Raw genomic sequence first — 18,670 nt, 5'->3', positions numbered from 1 at the left:
CTCACATCTGACTTGGACACCAGTATTCAATCCTACCTCAACAAGCCATCTACCTATAACCCAGCACTCCTGTGTCCCACTACATGGCAGCTTTTTGCTAAGTCTGCCGTGAGTCCAGGCAGTTACACTGCCGCTGGGGAGTACTGACGAAGTTAAGGGAAGAAAAGTCCTGAGCGTGTGTGTATGTTTTAGCAAACAGTTTGCTCTCAAAGCGAGGAGTAAATAGTGCTGAAAAGAGAACACAGTAGACTTCGCAGGTGGGATATAGGTGAAAAATGAATGAGTGGGAGAGCGTGCCAACTGGCATGCCCGGGACCCTTCCCCTCAGAGTCGATCTCTCGAAACCGTAACTAATTCCCGGGGAATTCCCAGGGATTCCCTCTAACTCCAGGCGAAGTCCCGTAGGGGCGGGGCAAGAAAAGGAGACGCCGGCGCGCGGCCTTCAGCCTCCGGGATCTCGAGAGAACTGAGGTTATCGCGATCTTTCCGGAGCCGACACTCCACGCGGAGTCCGAGCTCGTGGGCTCTGAGTGCAGGGAGGGCGGAGACTGTGCGGGAGGGAGAAGCCCCTTTGGCCTGCCCTACGGAAGCCTGCGAGGGAGGGTGGTGATCGCTGCCCAGTCCAGTTGTCCAGATGCCCAGCGCCAACGCCAGCCGCAGGAGTCAGGAGAAGCCGCGGGAGATCATGGACGCGGCGGAAGTGGGTTTCCTCCTTCTCCGGGCCTGGAAGAACAGACCCTTGGGCCGGATCGCGCTAGGGGGGGTGGGGTGGGGGAGTAGGGTGAGCGGGGGCCCTGGCCTCTGGATCCCTGGCGGCACTCTGCCTGTAGGCCACGGGCCTGGGGTCCGGGCGCCCGGAGCCTTCAACCGGGCCTCCAGGGCCCTTGCCCGAGCACCTTAGCCAGGCCCACCCTGGATCGCATTTCTTACTGGGGCGCCTGGAAGTATGGCTTTCGAGAAGCGTGTCTCAGAGCTGGAGGGCGGGGGAGGGGGGCGCGGAGGGCGTGAAGTACCCACTGCCCCGGAAGTAGGAGCGGCTGGGCCAACCTTAAACCTCGCTGGTTTAGGCACGTATTTCACGTACTCCGTCTCTTTCCCCGGAAATTTTTAATGTCCACTGATAATCGATTTTTGCTCAGCACTCGTGTACCTAATGTTTTTCAAGTAATGACAGTACTTCGTAAAGCGATCTGCCACTATAATGACCGTTTTCCATGTGACAGCTTTAGAGAAAAGCTGTCATTTTTATTTCCTTTATTTTAAGTAACCCAAGTGAGGTAGGTGGGGAAGTTTGTAGGGAAAGCGTTTGAAATAAAGTGACCGCAAATCGTCTGTGTAATTCATAATACCCTGTAGTCCATCAGTGCTTTTCAGAAATGAATGCTTGAAACCTTTCTACAAGTGATGTGTGCTCTTAGTGAAACTGAGATTTCTACCTGGCTGCTAATTTTTCTTTTGAGGAGACGTGAATTTGTGATAATCTGCATAAGGAATAGATCATTTTAAAAACATTAGATGGAATAGGGTTGCTGAAATATGAATAGTACTAATAAGTGACCCCCTTTTTTCTTTTCACATGCTGTAACCTTTTTATGCTGCCCTCCTACTACATTTTGTTACTGTATCTTTATAGTAGGACTGGGGTTATCTTTGTCTTTAAGGTGTATTTTTTTTTAATTCGGAAAAAAATTGTTCAGTAAGCACCTTAACATGTTGTCTGGTTTGTTTTCGTATAAATACAGAATCTAATATCTTCCAAATCTAAAGGAGAGGATTCCAACAGATAACTGTAGTGACAGAAACGAATTGTTTTATTCACATCCTAAATTACCTTGAAAGAAATCATTTTTATGTATTCTTGATCTGATTAAGTATGTAAACTAGCAGTGTGCCTTTGCAAATAGTGTAGGTCTATAGATTATATACAGTTGACATTGTGGCAGAGTTATGTCACTTTATAGCTGGAAGGATCTTAAGAGATCATTTTCTCGGTAAAGTGAGATTAAAATAAAAGGCTGCTTACCAATTTAATAAGTATAGTTTGTTAATAATAGTCTGGACTCTAGGCCTCTTTTTTCCTGTTCCTGGCTTAAAATCTGTAATAAGAATTTTGGTGTCATATTGTCAGTGTTGAAGCACTTGCAACCTGATATCATGAAGACGGTTTTAGAACAGGAAGCTGGCAAAAGTTTTGATGATATTTTACAAAAGGAAAGTTGTAGTTAGCTTTTATCCAACATCTCTGATTTCTAAAAACTGGACATCTGGTGCTCAGAAAGCTTGTCCCTAACTGTTGGTTCTCTTTGAACATCTCTTCCTGTAATAGGAAGTTAATAAAACTGTGGTATCTCATCATTTTCCCTTCAAAAAGAGGAAATTTATAACCCTGCTTTGAAGTAGTTTAATCTCTTTTTGAAGAAAGTAGTTAAGATGTGTTGTACATGTGTGTAAATTTTATTTGAGAATGCTGTTCTGTATGGCATATCAATCCAGGAGTGGTGATCTTCAAAATAAATTATCCAGAAGCTGGGTGCTTATCCTTTTTCTATGGAGTGCATATTAAGTGATATGACATATTTCCACCGTTTAAAACTACTAGTTTGAATTAATAAAATAGTCCTGAAAGTTAAAATGAATTCATCTTTTTCTGTTGTGTTTCTGTGTTTATCAATACTATGCTATTAGTGTTTAAATAAAAAGTCATAATGTAAAAACTTTTTTTGTAGGATTATGCAAAAGAAAGATACGGAGTATCTTCAATGATACAATCACAAGAAAAACCAGGTTAGTAGTTATGTGATAATTTTAAAAGGCTTTTTTTACTTTCTAATTCCAGGAAAGCTCTTCGTAAACTTTTAAGTAAGGCTGACACAACTGAAAACATAACTCTGAAGGCATAATTCTGAAAAACTTAAATGGCAAACTTATGCCATTGTTGTTGTTTAGTTGCTAAGTCACGTCTGACTCCGTGACCCCATGGACTGTAGCCGGCCAGACTCCTCTGTCCATGTGATTTCCCAGGCAAGAATGGAGTGGGTTGCCATTTCCTTCTCCAGGGGATCTTCCCAACGCAGGGATGGAACACACGTCTCCTGCTTGGCAGGCAGATTCTTTACTACTGAGCCACCTTGAAAGTCCAAGCATATGCCATAACCCTGTGCAGACATTATCAATTTAGGGTCCCTAATCTAGAAAAGGATGGATTTCCCTGGTGGCTCAGACAGTAAAGCGTCTGTCTGCAGTGTGGAAGACATTGTAGAAAAGGAAGAAAATACATTAAATTAGTATATTTTAAGCAGTAAATTATATTAGAAAGATATCCCTAAGTGATCATGTAAAAAGATTTGACTCTGGCCTAGGAGATAAAAGATAGTTAATAGTAGCTGCTTTCTTCATATGCAGCCTTTTTTGCATGCCTCATGAAGCTACCTCTTTTAGTACCCTCCTTGACTTATATAAATATTTCTTTGAAAATGATTTAATTGTTTCTCTCAGACCTGTGACACCCCAAATTATGTCTTTCAAGCTTTGGTACACCTGCAGACCTTTAGGTTCTGGCCCATTGGAAGCACCAAGTACTGCTAATATATATGCCTGCCTGTGAATTTTATGCTTTGAAAATAATATACCCCAGGTCAGTTTTAATTGTTATTTTAGATTTAACTCAATGCATGGTCACAACATCACTTTTCCTCCCCAACTTTGTTTGGAAAATGTGCAATGAAAGACCAAAATAGGTTGCTGAGAATAAACCATTTCCAAAATTATCTTTTGTGAAGTAAAATAATTGAGTATAAATTGGGATAGAAGCAATATGCTATAGGAGAGGACTACAACCCCTGCCAGGAAGAGCAGAAGAGGTCATGTGAGACTTTTTCTCAGCTTATCTATCTTCCTGAACTCCACTTCCTTGAGCTCTAACATCAAAAATCTTACTGGAGTTTGACTTCTACGTAAGCCTCAGTCACCCTTTGCCACAATTATTGTTCCCATTTAGCTATCAAATCCAGGCTACTGTTATAACAGTAACTATAACAGTTATAAGCTTTCCCTACCAAAAGAAAGTTTACCTATGTAATCTGATTACACTAAATAACAGCAAAATTCTACCCTTGATTTTAACCTCTGTTAAAATCAGAAAATTTTGTTCAACATAAAGTTATCTGTCTGCTTCCATTTCTCCAAAATTCTTTTATTCTAATATGAATGACTTAACTGTGGAGGTAGTAGGTTTTCAAGTGGAAACCCTACTGCCACTAATCTTTGCCTTAGCCACTCATATTGGTGGGAGTGTGACAGGCACCTCAGCTGTGTGTGAATACATTAAAGGTTGAGAACGCCTATGCTAGTTCATTGGAATACCACATGAAAGAAGGGCCATTATTCTTTCTTTTCCAAAGTACTATTAAAATTACTGTAATCATGATGCTTACTTATAAGTCTTATTCTTTTAGACTTATTGTTTTGTTTTGAATTTTGATTGTCTAGTAAGTTTGGAGAAGGCAATGGCACCTCACTCCAGTATTCTTGCCTGGAAAATCCCATGGGCGGAGGAGCCTGGTGGGCAGCAGTCCATGGGGTTGCTAGGAGTCGGACACGACTGAGCAAATTCACTTTCACTTTTCACTTTCATGCACTGGAGAAGGAAATGGCACCCCACTCCAGTGTTCTTACCTGGAGAATCCCAGGGATGGGGGAACCTGGTGGGCTGCGGTCTCTGGGGTCGCACAGAGTCAGACACGACTGAAGCGACTTAGCAGCAGCAGCAGCTCTTTCAATCTTGGCATTTTCAGATCTGTCTTTTAAAATATTATGCTACTATGTCTGTCTTTTCTCTTTCACACTTTCTTTCTTCTGAGTTTACACAGCAGACTTAGAAGTTAGCTTAATTTCTAAGGTCCATGTACAGAGTTTTACAGAAAGTCTCTTGTGATGAGTAGTGCTTGAAAATTTCACGTTCATTCTCTATGCTTTTGGCAATGAGAACCATGGTATTCTCCTGTAAAGCAAATTCTCTCTAAGCTGCATCTTTACTTCAAGAGATAAATTATGTAAATCCATGTAGGCAAAGTAGGTGAAATATATTTATAATTTGATTTTATTATAATATCCCCCACCTAAATACCCTAAGTATTTTTAGTATTAGGGTAACTAGGTTTTACAGCATGTGATGTTGACATATTTGGTTACAGTCAGGCCACATAACCATTGAGACTTGAGATTTTTTTATTATTTGTGATGTGGTATCATTCTATTAGAATATTTTTAATTAATGCTTATATCTTTTTCTTTAATACTGAAATTATTTCATATTTAGAACAATATCAAAATGATTTCTGGATCATGATTGCCTTGTATCACTATCTTCACACCATAGTTTTTTTCAGTTTTCCTGTTTGGGGGACTCTAGTACTTTGCTATTAGTATTGGGGGGCATAATTGTTGGGTCTCACTTGTAGTCAGAAGGGGAATTTATTGGTTCATGTAATAGTAGGAAACAAAGGATAAGATGGCATATGCCATGATAGGATTTAGAAGTTGGAGAATTATTGGTGGGGCTTTCAGTCTCTACTTCCTGGCTCTGCTTCCACTGAGCTATTGACTTCATTCTCCCATCCTGCAAATTCAGGTATTAGGAAAGATGGCAGTCAATACTATCTCAGCCCAGTGACCTGGAGGAAGACAGCTTCATTCCCATTATCTGTATATTACATACCAGAAAAGGACTTTCTAGTTGAATACAGTCACTGTATCCTGGGGAGTGAGGTGCTATGACTGTCCAGGCCTGGCAAAGTGTCCCCTCATGTAGCTAGCTGACTTACATACTGTGACAGGCAAGCAAAAATACCATGTCCACTCAGGCAGAGACAGGTGAAGACAGGCTGTGTTTGGCTTTATAAGTCATTGAAATGTTCAGGAGGTTTGCATTTTGAAATTATATTGACTCCACTGTAGATTGAATTATCAAGGGATTGCCAGTTAGAATGCTTTTGCTCTCATTTAGGCAAGATATAGTATGTTGGTTTAGAATGGTGGCAGTGAAGATGAAAGAGAATTGGATAGATTTTAGAGCTATATTTAGGATATTCATAAAACTTGAGGCAAATTGCATACAGAAGGTGATAGAGAAGGTGTTAACCCTCGTACAACGTGTGTAGGAATGTAAATTGGTTATAGCCATTATGGAAAACAATACAGGGGTTCCTCAAAAAATTAAGAATAGAACTACCACATAATATAGCAGTTCCACTTCTGGGTGTTTATCTGAAGAGTATGAAAGTACTAATCAAAGTATATGTGCACCCTTATGTTACCACAGCATTTTTTCCAGTAGCCAAAATATGAAAACACGCTAAGTGCCTGTCGATAGATAAATAGATAAAGAAGATGTGGTATATATGTGTGCCATTAAGAAAGATGAAATCTTCCCTTTTGCAACAACATGGATGGAATACAAAAATTAATAAATGAGCAAACCAAACAACAAAACATAGAGCAGAGTAGTGGTTACTAGAGGGGGAGGAGCGTGTGGGGAGGGTGAAATGGGTAACAGGGTCAAATCTGTGGTAATATTTGGAAACTAAACTTTTGGTATTGAGCATGCTGTTAAGTATATAGAAGCTGAAATATAATGTTAAACATATGAAGCATATGATGTTATAAACCAATAAAAAGAGTGTTGCTAGAGATGAGAATCATTTAAGATAATATCAAGTACTTATGTTAGCTATCAAAGTAATTTTGATCTTGATGTCTTTGTAAATTCTGAATTACAGAATTGTTTCACTTTTCTGCTACAGATCGAGTTTTGGTTCGAATTAGTGATTTGACAGTGCAAAAAGCTGGTGAAGTTGTTTGGGTGCGTGCAAGGGTTCATACAAGCAGAGCTAAAGGTAAGATCGATTAGATGGTTACGGGTCTTTTGGTAATCACTGAGTTTTTCTTTTGCAAATTTCTCACAAGGCAAGGCAGATCTTTAAAAACAAAATAGAAACACCTGTTTTCCTTCTTAAATCGATGTAAAATATTCAGTTCAGTTCAGTCGCTCAGTCGTGTCCGACTCTTTGCAGCCCCATGAATCACAGCATGGCAGGCCTCCCTGTCCATCACCAGCTCCCAGAGTTCACCCAAACTCATGTTCATCGAGTCCGTGATGCCATCCAGCCATCTCATCCTCTGTCGTCCCATTCTCCTCCTGCCCCCAATCCCTCCCAGCATCAGGGTCTTTTCCAATGAGTGGACTCTTCGCATGAGGTGGCCAAAGTATTGGAGTTTCAGCTTCAGCATCAGTCCTTCCAGTGAACACCCAGGACTGGTCTGCTTTAGGATGGACTGGTTGGATCTCCTTGCAGTCCATGGGACTCTCAAGAGTCTTCTCCAACACCACAGTTCAAAAGCATCAGTTCTTCAGCGCTCAGCTTTCTTCACAGTCCAACTCTCACATCCATACATGACCACAGGAAAAACCATAGCCTTGACTAGACGGACCTTTGTTGGCAAAGTAATGTCTCTGCTTTTGAATATGCTATCTAGGTTGATCGTAACTTTTCTTCCAAGGAGTAAGCGTCTTTTAATTTCATGGCTGCAATCACCATCGCAGTGAAAAGTTATACCCACATCTTACCCAAAAAGTTATACCCACATCTCATTAAGCCTTTAGATCTAACTACCAACTTACAGGAAACTTGTAGGACGTGTTAAACGACAATGGGGATACAGGCAGTAAAATCTAGACTGTAGTAAACTACCAGGCAAAAAAGGTCTGATCTCTTCAAGAAATAAATTGAACCAGAAGGAGGAGCCTATGGATTAAAACAGATACATCTCTCAACTAATCACTTATTTAGATCCTAATTTAAATATATAGTTGAAAGGTCACTGAGACTGTTGAATATTTGAACACTGACTAGATATTTGGTGTTAAAAAATTGTTCATTTTTTTTGAAGTTGATATAATACTGTCGTGATGTTACTTTTAAAAAGATATCTCTTACGGATCCATACCGAATTATACATGGATGAAATAATAGAGAGTTTGCAGGAGTTTGCTTCAAAATAGTACAGAAATTGAGGGATAAGGCTGAAACAAATGGCATGACTTGATAATCATTGAGGTACATGAGGATTATAGGTAGGCATTGATATCCTTTACAAATAATCATTTTGTCCTTTTCTTTCAAATGTTTATCTCATTTCTTGTTTCTCTCTGCAATAATTAGTAGATTGCCCAGTTTTGCAAGGATTCTCACGATGAAGAATTTTTCAAACAGTAGAGGTATAAACTTCTGCTGAGTTATTTCATGTCTTTAGGTGTTCTGCATACAGTGTTACTAGGAAACAGTACCAAAGTTTAAAAAGTAGGTTAGAAGAAGTTTTCATCTAGTCTGAGTTTTCTGTTATCAGGAATAGGTGTTAAATTTTATCATTCCTATTCCAGAAAAAATTTTCCCGCAAAATATTGTGTTGAGCATATTTATATGGAGATTCAGTGTACTCTCCTGTTTGTTTTTTTGTTTGTTGGAAATAATCAGTTGATCTTCATTATTCACAGATTGTGTATTTGCAAATTCACCTACTATAACATGTATTTGTAACTCCAAAATCAACACTTGGAGTGCTTTCACTGTCATTCACAGACGTACCCAGATATTCACATGAACAGTGGTGAGAAATTTGAGTCTCCTAATACAACATTTTCAGCTGAGGTTAAACACAGTGAAGCTCTGCCTTGTATCAGCTCTCACAAACAAGTGTCCTCTTTGCAATCTATTTAATGCTACATTCTTCACAGTTTTCTGCTTTATTTTGTTAATTTAACTGTTTAAAATTGCCCCAAGCACAGTGCTACAGTGTTCTTTGGTATTCCTAAATAAAGGAGCGCCCGTAATATATATTATGGAGAAAATATGAATTATTAGTAGCTAAGTTTTGTCCCAGCATGAGTTATAGTGTTGTTGGGCATGAGTTTTATGTTAATGAATCAATAATATATACTAAATAAGGTGTCTTTAAACAGAAATACACACAACAGATTTATGTATTTTTGGACTAATAAAAATACCGTGACCAGACGTGCACAGAAACCTCGCTCTATATTTCCCCTAGGAGCAGTGGTTCAGTACTTGCTAATTCATTGTTCCTGGTGACTTTATAAAACGTGTGTGTATGCTCAGTTATTCAGTCATGTCTAACTCTTTGCAACCCGGTGGAAAACGTATAAAGCCACAAGTAGCAAGAACCAACTGTATGTAATTGTATTGGTTTACAATAATGGATTTCTTAATGTTGAACCATTTTTAGATTCTTGTAATAAACTGAATTTGGTAAAGGAGTGGATAGTATTCTTTTAGTATAGTACTAAGCTAAATTTCAGTAATTTTGTTTTTGAATTTTCATTAATCTGGTTTTTATAATTTTTACTTAGAAGATCCTACTTTGTTTTTTTTTTTTTATATTTTTATTTTTACTTTATTTTACTTTACAATTCTGTATTGGTTTTGCCATACATTGACATGAATCCACCACAGGTGTACTTTGTTTTAAGTTTGTATACATGTGTGTATGTAAGTTGTAAGTTACCCAGGTAATACATTAATGTTTTCACATGGATTTTTCAGAGAGTACAAATATCTTCCTTTTTCTTCTCTACTGCCTATCCTTTGCCCCAGCCTTTTCTATTAATTCTTAATAGTTTGTTCAGTGTCTTTCCCCCCAAATCTTTCTTTTTAATGCACATATGCACACACATATATACATACATGATTTTGTTTTGTATGTGTTTTAATTTGTCTTATTTTATGTAGATGATATTGTCCATGGTTTCTGTACCTTTTTTTTTTTTTTTTCAATTAACAATGTTTCTTGGAGATACTTCCATGATATCGGTTATAGATCTACATTAGGCAGTATTTCTCCAAAGTAGATTTCTAGAAGTTAAATTGCTGGGTTGAAGGGTTGGCATACGCATATTAAAATTTTCCAGTACCAGATTACACTCCCGAAATGCTATACTCAGTTATACTCCCCCAAGTGTGTGACAGTACCACTTGTTTCACACTCTTGCCAGTAATGATTGTCAGCGCTTTTTATTTCTGACAAGATTATTTGAAAAAGATAAATAAAATCTTTGAATTTCAGAATCCTGGTTGCTGCTGCTCCCTTCTTCCTTACATGGAAAAATTATAATGACAATAAATATGACTGATTAGGAATCATTCATGTGTTTTAACTCCAGAAGTAGTAGCACATTAAAATTGGACTTAGAAAAACTACAAATGCTGTCAGTTTCAAGTAAAGTGCTGAAAAACCATGAATAAGAAAATTAAAGTGTCAAAAATATGACAGCTAGAATTCTGTTAAGGGGGGGAGCCTTTAGTCTGTTTATATAACAAATATTTGTATATTCTCCTCAAATTAAGGGCAGTATTTTATAAATTTTTAAAGATTACAAATCAGATTTCTCACAATAGGTTTATGTATCAAATCCCTAAAATCAAGAGTTTCATATAGAAGTAAGGGGAAGTTTTTAATTCTTAATGAAACATTTAGCATTAGTTTCTTTGACTATGAAAGCTTAAGTGCTTATTGAAAGTAATTGAAATGGCTCATTCATGTGAATGTCTGGCAAAAACCACCACAATATTGTAAAGTAATTAGCCTCCAATTAAAATTAATTAATTAAAATAAATTCCTGAAATGAAAAAAAAGAAAGTAATTGAAATATGTATGATTCCTTTCAAATTTTATGCATACTGCGTGAAGTCATTGGCACAAGATTATTCTTCCTAAAACCTTAACTTACACTTCCAAAATAGCTGATTTATTTAGGTGGTCAGAGAGAATTTTTATTTATTGTTGTATTTAGTCAATAAGTCGTGTCTGACCCTTTGCCACCCTCTGTGGACTATAGCCCGCCCGGCTCCTCTGTCCGTGCGATTTTCCGGGCAAGAATACTGGAGTGGGTTGCAGTTTCCTTCTCCAGAAGATCTTCCTGACCAAGGGCTCAAACCCACCTCTCCTGCATTGACAGGTGTATTTTTACCACTGAGTCACGAGAGAAACCCTTAGAATTTTTAATACCGAGTCAAAACCTCAACTTATATCCATATAAGAATATTTCAGAGAAAATAATAAATGGAAAGTATTTTAAAACATATAGGTCTTTGTGGTTTATTCCATAATTGATTAACATAAGCAGTGAAGGAAGATGTTAATGTTGGGTGCTAGGAAGTGAAGATACATCATCTAATAAATTCAAGAGCTTGGCAAGCTAAAGGACAGTAGGAATAGATGAAAACATAAAACTGCCTCACATCTTTGATAACTGGTTCTTCCACCAAGGCTTACTTCTTTATTGAGCCATCACTGAAGTGGAGATAAGAGTAAACCTTTTGTCTTGACTATGTACCATGTTTGTTCTTCATGGAAGAAAGGAAGGTTTCCAACTTTACACTTTTGTAAAACAGTCCTCTTGTGTAAATTTAAGAATCTGCTTCTTCTAAAAACTTAAAAATAAAAGTGCAACACAAATTTTTAACTGCTGAGGACTTAAAATATTTAAAAATAGTGAATTCATTTTGCTGTTTTGAACATTGGCTTTCCTTTCTATAAACTCACTTCTCACTGGGGCATTCCATGAAGAAAGATAAATTGTTGTTCAGTCACTCAGTCATCTCTTGACTCTTTGCAACCCCATGGACTACAGCATTCCAGGCTTCCCTCTCCCTTCTCTATCTCCCAGTTTGCTCAGACTTATCTGTTGAGTCATGACGCCATCCAACCATCTCATCCTCCATTGTTCCCTTCTCCTCCTGCCTTCAGTCTTTCCCAGCACTAGGGTCATATATAGCAATTGATAAATCTGTCACATAAAGTTCTTGTACTGACTTAAGTAATGAGAACTCTTTGGTAAACTGAGAAATTATCTAATTGCTTCTTAGAATAAAAAATAATATATTGCTATAGTAAAAATTAACATCCTATAGTTCAGAAAGACATAAAGTGAAAAATAGAGCTACACTATGATCCAGCAGTCCCACTCCTGGGCATGTATCCAGAAAAGACAAAAACTAGTTCATAAAGATAGATGCACGCACCCCATTGTTCATAAGCAGCACTGTTTACAGTAAGACATGGAAGCAGCCTAAGTGGCCATCACCAGATGAATGGATAAAGGTGTGCCATGTATCTACCTATCTGTTTTATCTATCTCCCCGTCTGTATTTTGCTGTACACCTGAAATTAACACAGTGTTGTAAATCAACTATTCTTCAGTTTTTAAAAAGGAAGAAAAATATAAATATCACAAATCAGGCTCCAGTCTATTCCTCTCCCCGCCCCCAAAAATAACCAGTGTTGTTTCTTGTGTATTCTCTCAGGAAGAAAAATGCATTTACAAGTATGAGCATATCCTTTGTTTTTAAATTTATATAAAAGGAGTCACACACACTGCCCCTTATAATCACTCACCGGTATCTATAGGAAAATGCCTTTTAGGACATTGAACCGAGCAGATCACACTGTGCAGTGTATCACTGACCAGAGTCAAAGAAACAACAATTTAGTTTACTAACACCTTTCAAGAACTTGGTGTCAAAAGCACTTGATAAGAGGGGGTCTGAGAGGACAGCTCTGTTTACCAGGAAACCAGTACTGATTTTTTAAGTCTTTAAAAATCTTTTTGAATGTACCATAAAGATTCTAATATTTGAAAGTGCTTTGAACACAGAAAACTTGGGACCATAGCGTTAGAGTCACATGTAGATCTGTTCTACTAGTGAAAATTACATAAATATGTGGTGATGTTAAACCTCATTTCTTTAATTTAAATAATGCTATTATGAACATCTTTGTCAGTAAGACGTTCCCTATTTAATTTTCTTAACATACATTCTAAGAAACATTTTTTGAATCAGAACATTTTAAGCCCATTGCCAAATTTATCTCTGAAAGCATTGTACAAGCCTATCTTGCTATTGACAAGTTATGAAAGAACGGTTTTCACTTAATTCTTCCGAGCATTGAATAATAGTGTATATTTTTAAATTTATTCTAGTATGAGAGGTATGTGTCATAATCACTATTTGTTTCAACTTATATTAGTTTCATTTACAGTAATATTTTTCTCCTTATGTTCAGTTGCTCAGTCGTGTCCAACTCTTTGCAACCCCATGAACTGCAGCACACCAGGCCTCCCTGTCCATCACCAACTCCCAGAGTCCACCCAAACCCATGTCCATTGAGTCAATGATGCCATCCAACCATCTCATCCTCTTTCGTCTCCTTTTCCTCCTGCCCTCAATCTTTCCCAGCATCAGGGTCTTTTCCAATAAGTCAGCTCTTCGCATCAGGTGGCCAAAGTATTGGAGTTTCAGCTTTAGCATCAGTCCTTCCAGTGAACACCCAGGACTGATCTCCTTTAGGATGGACTGGTTGGATTTCCTTGCAGTCCAAGGGACTCTCAAGAGTCTTCTCCAACACCACAGATCAAAGCATCAATTCTTCGGCGCTCAGCCTTCTTCACAGTCCAACTCTCACATCCATACATGACCACTCTAAAAACCACAGCCTTGACTAGACAGACCTTTGTTGACAAAGTAATGTCTCTGCTTTTTAATATGCTGTCTAGATTGGTCATGACTTTCCTTCCAAGGAGTAAGTATCTTTTAATTTCATGGCTGCAGTCGCCATCTGCAGTGATTTTGGAGCCCAGAAAAATAAAGTCAGCCACTGTTTCCACTCTTTCCCCATCTATTTCCCGTGAATACTTACTAGGGTGTTTTTCTTTTAGATTATTTGTTCTAGTCCACTACCCATTGGGGTCTCAGTGTTCTTTACTTACACATCTTTAAGATCTTTATGTATTAAAGATATTAACTCATATAGGTTATATGTCATTCAGTAGATATTTTTCCCAGAGTGGTTTTTTTTTTTTTTTTATGCATAGGCATTCTATAATTTTCAAACTTAGAAAGTCCTCCCCTTTTTTATTGTATAGTTTAATATTCAGTTCCATTTTTTTATTACTCAGTTTTTTAGTTACCTCCTGAATTCCACTAGAATTAAAATCTCTTTGCTCTAATAGGACATCTTCTCAGTTCTTTTTTATGCTGCATTGATCTGCCTGTTTCTGTACATTTTTACTACTGTGGGTTTATAGTATGCTGATGGTATTGGTCTTGGACGTCCCGGGTGGCGCTAGTTGTAAAGAGCCCACCTGCCGATGCAGGAGACCTAAGAGGCAAGGGTTCGATCCCTGGGTTGGGAAGATCCCCTGGAGAAGGGCATGGCAACCCACTCCAGTATTCTTACCTGGAGAATCCCATGGACAAAGGAGCCTGGTGGGCTACAGTTCATGGAGTCTCAAAGAGTCAGACACGACTGAAGCGAGTCAGCATACATTGGTCTCACTTCCCCTTTCCTTTCATCTATTGGCTTTTTTAAAAAAAAAGATTTAAATTTTAAAATTACATAGAGTAAATACATTAAACATTAAAAGAGAACAGTGAACATTCTTTGCTTCACTCATAATCATTGATTTCGTGATTTCTGTTTTCTAGCAGGCATGTTGGAGAAGGCAGTGGCACCCCACTCCAGTATTCTTGCCTGGAAAATCCCATGGATGGAGGAGCCTGGTGGGCTGCAGTCCATGGGGTCACTAGGAGTTGGACATGATTGAGCGACTTCACTTTCACTTTTCACTTTCATGCATTGGGGAAGGAAATGGCAACCCACTCCAGTATTCTTGCCTGGAGAATCCCAGGGATGGGGGAGCCTCGTGAGCTTCCTTCTCTGGGGTCGCACAGAGTCGGACACGACTGAAGTGACTTAGCAGCAGCAGGCATGTTAGCTCTTAGAAGTATGTTTGCTTCTATGTACTCCTAAGTACATAGTTCTGATTATCTCCCATGTTGAATCTGGAACATGGCCACAATTTTCTTTTAACCCTTACCTTTCTTCTGTACCTTCATCTTTGACTTTATTGGTCTCTTAAAACTTATTTTTTCTGATTAAAAAAAAAAACAGTACATGCTTATTGTAGAAAGTTCATAAAATATGAAGAACAGAATAATTCTCCATGATTTCACCATTAGTAGCCACATTTTTTGGTGTTTTTCTTCCTATACAATTTCATATTTTGGTGGGTTTTTTTATGCAGTCAGTTTTAATATCTTTTAAAATTATGATTGGCTTTATCACTTTGTTCACATAACAGTCTGTCATGAGTGTCTAACAAATACGTCCGGCACCCACCATAGTTTTTGGACATGGTGATCCAGCTGTGAAATAGAAATGGTCATGCAGTGCACGCATGCTGTCATGCCCGACTCTGCGATCCATGGACTAGAGCCTGCCAGGCTCCTCTGTCCATGGAAGTTTCCAGGCAAGAATACTGGAGTGGGTTGCCATTTCCTGCTTCATGGGATCTTTCCGACCCAGGGATCACACCTGCGTCTTTTGCATCTCCTGCTTTGGCACACAGGTTCTTTACCACTGGTGCCACCTGGGAAGCTGGTTTTCATAGTCCTCAAATAAGTAGGCAGTGGCAGTAGTGCTATTAGTAACAATAATAACAGTTAAAAGCTAGTAATACTAGTTTACAGTTAACATTAATTGGGTGTTCGTCACAATTATAAACTTATTATAAAATCCTCAAGAGTATAGATGAAAATTCAAGAAAACCCCATGAGTAATATGCTGTTATTTTCTTCATTTTGCAGATGAATAACTGAGACATAATTAATATTCTAGTAGGCCTCTTATAGGAAGTAACGGGCTATGATCCCATATCTTTCGATTTAAAAGCTTTTACTCTTTACCAAACCCTCACACTACATATCACCCCCTAGTGCTAACCTGAAGACATGGTCACGCTTTGTAAGTACTATGGAGCTCTCTGTTCTCTCCCAGGGTTTTTGTCTGGCATTGCAGTTCATCCCAAGATTGCTTTGTAGTGCAGCCAGGTCAGTGCTGCCGCTGTCTGCACTATTAGAGCAGCTAAAATGCTTACTAAGGCATGCACATTACCTTCTATTTCCTGTTAACATTCTGTTCTGAGTGGGCTAACATCTGGCTATAATTTCAGTAGTTCTTGGGATAATGTCATTTGCTTCATCTGCAGATTTCTCTAGAGTAAAAATCTTTATCAATTCAGCGTCTTAAAAATCCCTTTGAATTTGTACAGCTCACGTAATTTTCTAAGATTTTGCTTAGAGCTTCCCTTGAAGTCCAGTGGCTAAGAATCCACCTGTTCAATGCAGGGAACACAGGTTCAGTTCCTAGCCCAGGAAGATCCCACATGCAGCCAAGCAACTAAGTCTGTGTGCCACAACTACTGAAGCTGCACTCTGGAGCCCACACACCTAGAATCCATGCTCTGCAACAAGAGAAGCCACCACAGTGAGAAGCCTGCACACTGCAACAGAGTAGCCTCCTCTCACCACAACTTGACAAAGAAAACCTGCAGTGACAAAGACCCAGTGCAGCCAAAACTAATTAGATAATTGTTAAAAAGAGAGACATTTTACTTAGCAACTGGATCATACTCCAAAGGAAAGGGGAAATGGTATCTATGTAGGGTAAAACTATGTCAATCATACATGATTTGGAAGTCCATAGATTGTGTCTGTGTTGGCACTCTGCAGCCTATTTTTTAACATCATGATTGCTGTCAGGTTTGCATTTCAAAACTGTATGTTGAAAGTATTAACTACAAGTCTGCTTGCATCTTTTGCTTTTTTAGGGGAGGGAGGGAGGGGCAAAGCTAATTCTCGGTGTAAAAGATAATTCTCATTTTAAAAAGCCCCCAAAATCTTTTGATGTTTTGAAAGACAATCTGATAAGAAAAGTGGTCTGGAAAAGATTTAACTTATTTTATGAGGAAGTAGTGTCCCAAAATGTGGTCAGAGACTTGTAAAAAGAATCTTTTTAGAAAAAACGAGTTGCCACAAGGATAGTGACTGGATCTATTATGAGTATCTTTCAAAAGGTTGATAATATGGAATGACAGTTCCTTATGAAAGAAGAATCATGAGGCTCAGAATTATGCAGAAATAATACTCGTTTTAGGGCATAAAGAGAATGATCTTTTATAGACAAAGTGAATTATTGGGGGTTTAAAAAAAGGTGTAACAATTATATAGGATGAAAGATTAGGAAGATCATAAAAAATGAGTAAAATAGAACATGAGATAAGCTAGTCTGTTATTCTAAATGCTCTTTAAAATGTACTTTGGAAGGAAATGAAAGGAACCGCCTGCAAAGAACATTTATGTTCCTGTGACTAAGCTCAGTATTAGTGCTTTCATGGTTGCATCATTTGAGCCTCCTGTGATGGTTAGGACAGTACCTTTGCCTATAGAATATACTAACTTTTGAATAAATGGTGAAAATGATCTGAAGTTATTTGAAATTTGTTTAGTAAGTACATACAATGACAAAATAATTCTCTTGATAAATAATGGTTTTTGAAATTGATGATTTGCCTACATCCTCAATAACATTTTAAAAGCACAGGAGGAACTTGGGTTTCTTTGAAGCCTGTGAATTGAGTATGAGTATTTTGGCTGTCATTTTTCTTCTTTGCAAAACCTGAACTAGCATGTTGTAAAACTAGCATGTCCTTAATACACTTGTATACTTTTTGTCTTTTTCAGGAAAGCAGTGTTTCTTAGTCCTACGACAGCAGCAGTTTAATGTCCAGGCTCTTGTGGCGGTAGGAGACCATGCAAGCAAGCAGATGGTTAAATTTGCTGCCAAGTAAGTAAGCAATTATATCCTGTTGTCAGAATAAACAATGGTGGGAACCAAGACTCCCAGGGCTTTGGACCATTTTCATACATTAACATCAATGCTTCGTTTGTTTAAAAATGTAGTTATTTAAATTGTCAGTTCAGTGTTGTTGAATACATTAAACTTACAAAAGAGAAAATATGGAGCACAAGCTTGAAATTCATTTGGAACTGCTGAAGCAGCACTCTGTACAGACAAGTCACATTTACTTTCAAGTAGAGTAACAAAAAGCCTGGCAGCCTCAACACTGCAAAGCAACTTTATTTTGTAGTGTTTGTTGAGCTTCATTTCCTCCCTCCCGTTCCTAGTTTAAGATTTGCATATTAAGCAACAAGTTTTCTAACTGAATAACAGAATTGTTTAAAATAAGAGAGTGGAATTTTGCAAATGATTCCATCCTGAAGGAAGTAAAACAATTGTTTTAACATGTCACAGCTCTTAACTTGGACACCAAAAGGGTTTTTGTTTTTTAAATAAAGCTTGCTTTTTTTCCCCCCACAGAAGTATTACTTCCTGGCCCAGGGTTCCTGCAGAAGCTTATTGTTTTGTTCAATTTGTAAAGGGCAGGATATAGGATTAGGATATCTCTGCTCTTTATATGTATACACTTTAAAGATGAGTTAACACAGATAGAATTGTCAATTTTAGAACTAGAAAGAAACTAAAAACTGATCTAATTTAATATTTTAATTTATGTTTGACCCTCCCTGACTCCCTCAGCACAGTGGTCTACATATAGTTACTGCTTAGCAACTGGTTTTGGTTTATAGATTTATTTATCAAATTTAGTTTGATTGTATCATAATAATACCTGCCCTCTGGTTAAAAGACTCCAGCCCATTAATTACATCCATTTATCTCTGATGAGCTCAGCCCCACC

General features: G+C 38.1%; 1 protein-coding gene across 1 annotated transcript in view; it reads left to right on the top strand.

Moving 5' to 3' along the window:
* DARS (aspartyl-tRNA synthetase) overlaps positions 423-18,670 on the top strand; it is a 65,141-nt gene continuing 46,893 nt past the window's right edge. Inside the window, exons 1-4 of the mRNA XM_005676187.3 lie at positions 423-700; positions 2,727-2,784; positions 6,801-6,893; positions 17,655-17,757. Of these exons, the coding sequence (XP_005676244.2) occupies positions 635-700; positions 2,727-2,784; positions 6,801-6,893; positions 17,655-17,757 (320 nt within the window). The 5' untranslated portion in view covers positions 423-634. The remainder of the gene's footprint in view (positions 701-2,726; positions 2,785-6,800; positions 6,894-17,654; positions 17,758-18,670) is intronic.

This window comes from Capra hircus, chromosome 2, assembly GCF_001704415.2.
Source record: "Capra hircus breed San Clemente chromosome 2, ASM170441v1, whole genome shotgun sequence".
Taxonomy (NCBI): Eukaryota; Metazoa; Chordata; class Mammalia; order Artiodactyla; family Bovidae; genus Capra; species Capra hircus.
This window is presented reverse-complemented; position numbering and strand designations above follow the sequence as displayed.